At 43.5% G+C, this 3466-nt stretch overlaps 1 protein-coding gene across 1 annotated transcript; it reads right to left on the minus strand.

Annotated features, from left to right (window-relative positions):
* Nucleotides 1–817: 817 nt before the first annotated feature.
* On the minus strand, nt 818–2937 carry LOC121938197 (nucleoredoxin-like; the record flags this gene model as incomplete). The annotated part of the gene is made up of 4 exons (XM_042481472.1): nt 818–1129; nt 1650–1829; nt 2579–2685; nt 2837–2937. Coding segments are annotated over 4 exons (522 nt in total), but the record flags the coding sequence as incomplete, so codon positions are not given.
* Between the last annotated feature and the right edge of the window lie 529 nt (nt 2938–3466).

Genomic DNA, 3466 nt, shown 5'->3' on the forward strand with positions numbered 1-3466 from the left:
ATTCTTTCATGACCCAGTTTAAAGAGGCTACAGTAAATATTTTTTTGTGTTTCTATCTACCATAGATTTCTGACTGGTGGAGACCAAAACTGGAGCTAAAAGGAGAGTGAATATTTACCAGGTGGCTAGAAATACAACCTTCTAATGAATTGTCCTCCAGAGTGCACTGGCAAGTTATTTATTTATTTATTTTTTTTAATGTTTAAGGGTTCTGTTCAGTAAAAAAATATGGTTATTAATCTTTAAAGTGCATATTTATGGGATCCTAATCATAAATGATTGTTGATTGTTATTTACATACGTATGTAAAAAACCGCAATTAAATATTGGCCAATAAATCATTACATTTCTTTTTGCTCTAAAGTACAGGTACAGTGTGTAGGATCTAGGATATATATAGGCAGAAATGGAATACAATTTAATACATATGCGATCTCTTGTGTATAATCATCTAAAAATAAATAAATAATCATAGTGTTTTTCAGCATCTAAGAAAGAGCCATTTACCTCTACATTTTACACATTTTTATTGTTGGGTCCATGGTTTTGGAAGAGACCTCTAGTGATAATTTGGCACCCGAAAAAAGAAAAGAAAAAGTTATCAGAGAAAAAAAGATGGGCAAAAAAGGTGAGCACACATTAGCAGGTGCAAGGCTAGCTGCCCGTCTCCGACATGCCAGACAGACCTCTATGGATAATTCTGCACCCTGTAAAAACCTTGTGAACATTGAACACTGAAGGAATTTTAACCGGGAGACGTTTCAGCTTGTTGCAATCTGCAATCCTCACCACTAGATGCCACTTAATCCCCCTAAATCTTACACACTGTTCCTTTAAAAATCAGTATCACCCTCAAAACTCCACTATCGGTCAGGTTGTTGTACCATATGTCATAACTAAAGCACAGTATAACAAACACTTGCAGACAAGTTCACAGACCCAACGTCAGCTATACAAGTTTGTGTGAAATGTCATTTGACTGTGCCTCGAGTGGCTTATCTCACCTCTCCAGCCACAAAGAACAGCAGCGGCATCTCCTCTTCCTTTGCTTTGTACTTGGCCATAAGCTTCTCTGCGATTGGCTGAATCAGCTCCTTGGCTGGCTCCAATTCACCTTCTTCCTCTGCATCTGAACAAACCAGGAGAAAGACACAGGAAGACATTAAAAGTATATTTAAAAAAAAAGCCATCTGGGAAACGAAAAAAATGCACAGATGAGTGAAATGGGAAGCACGGAAGGAGAGTTGGCTGGTGGACAGATGAGTGAGGACATGAAAGAAAGAGTACAGATGGTCTTTGTCTTGTTTTGTAATCCAGTTTTACCATGAGAGACACCAGGGTGGTCTCAGGGTCACCACTGTCCAGCTTTGGCATTTAGTCTTCACAAAACCAGTAACTGTCCTACATTCATGTCATTTTTCTGTGCTTTTCACAAACCACCTGGACTTTGCTTCCTTGCACCTTCTCTATTAGCATATAAATAGATATATATATACGAAAACAGTTCCGACAGACCTTTGGACTTTTCAACACTGGAAGAAATTTTCCACAGAGTCTGACATTCAATATGGTCCACATAAATGCCACTCCATTCATGCAGCTCCAGGCAGAGCCCCATGTGGAGCTGCAGAGGCTGCCCATCTACTCACCCACAAACAGGACAAGGCAGGGCCCCTCGTGGAGCTGCACGGCGTTGGCCTCGCTGAGCTCCAGCACGGGCCGAGGGTGCCAGGGAAAGAGCCGGCACTCGGGGTCATTCAGCACCTCAACGCGGCCCTGTCGCGTGATCATGTGACCCTCTGCATCAAGCAGAATCAGCGTGGGAATACCTGGTGAGGGAGAGAGAGGAGGTGAGGGTGGTGGGACAGGAAGAGAAAGAGCAGAGAGCAGGAAAACAGCGTGGGAGGTGGTTTGGGTCATTTCCGTTTATTATGATGCAAACTGCTTCCTCTCCCACTGAGATTCTCTTTGTTGTGTGGAAGTTTTGGACCTTTTCTGACCAGTTTTTGCCTCTGTCTGCTTTCACTTGTGCTGTGCTCACTTTTTCCACGTCATCCCTCTGACTACAATCTCCTCACCCTATTAACAGCCTTATCAGAAACAGACACCATCCAGGAGCATACTGTCTACGTGAGTGTGTTCCTGTCTGCGCATGTGGACTGAAGTCAGCAGAGGTGGGGGCCATCATGAACTGCATGGGGGGGGGGGGGGGCAGTGTTGACTCGTCCTCTATGCATTCCTCAAATTCTTTGTAGGAGAGGCCGAGAGCCAGCTCTTACTAACTTCATCCACAGCCCTCTGTGCACACACACAGAGTGGAGGGAGAAAGAGCGAGACACAGGGAGAGGCGCAGCACTTCCGTAGCGAACAAGACCGTAGACTTGATAACCGGCCCACATTCCTCAGGCTGCAGGGCAATCCGTGTTAGTGTTTGTCTGCCCAGCACAAAGAGCTGCCAGCCATTGTGCCAGGGTTTCAGTGTGTGTGACGTAACGGCAGAAAAAGAAACCTACACTCTCTATTCTCAGCTTGAGGATTTAAAAGCAACATTAATAATGAGGAGGTAGCTGCACAATACCTTGTATTCCATATAGTCTGTTGAGTCGTGACCGCCGAGCCTCGTCTGAGTATGGCACCGCCAACCACGGCATCTCGCTGAAGTACTGCTTAAAGGACTCCTCTGACCTGGAGAGGAAAGAACAAAATAGATAGTGATTCAGTGTCTCAATAAACAACCAAATAGCCAAGAGGGATTATTTGTATTCTTAGCAGACAGAGACAGATGCATGTGTCAATAATTATGATGTGGTCTATTTTCTGGCTCTGTGAATCTTACCTGTCGGCGCTGACAAACACAATCTCAAACTTCTGACCCGACTCTTTGACGGTTCGGTATGACTCCACCAAGACTCTGGTCAAACTGCGGCATGGCGGGCACTAACGGAGAGAGAGAGAGAGAGAGAGAGAGAATAAAGAGAACATAAAAGGGAGTGAATCATGATTACACATCAGACATAATCACAAATTCCATCTCTTTGGGTATTTCCAAACTTTCTTCCACCAACAAACACCTTTCCACAAACTAGTAATTCTCTTTTGTTTTGTATCCGACTGCTTTCAAAAATAGACTTCTTAAGCCATTAATCCTGCTGTAAATCTCCAGCTTGAGAAAGTGTTTGTTGTTCTGTGTGTTTGGAGAGCCCACACTGTGTCCAGGCAGGGGGAGCACTGGTATGGCTGGCATTATTATGACATCAGAATCTAGTTACAGCAGACAGGGTTTAAGAACTTGTGCAATTCATGCTTTTTGGGGGAAACATTTTTGGACCACCTCCTCGAAGTTTGCCTTCTGGTAAAAAAGACGTCGGAAAAAATGTCTCCAGTAAAATATTGTTAGTTTCTTTCCATAACCTATTTGGTTATCATATTCATGTTTATACCTTATATAAGTAAAGCCAAGTCAAGT

This window comes from Plectropomus leopardus, unplaced genomic scaffold, assembly GCF_008729295.1.
Source record: "Plectropomus leopardus isolate mb unplaced genomic scaffold, YSFRI_Pleo_2.0 unplaced_scaffold28801, whole genome shotgun sequence".
NCBI classification, from domain to species: Eukaryota; Metazoa; Chordata; class Actinopteri; order Perciformes; family Serranidae; genus Plectropomus; species Plectropomus leopardus.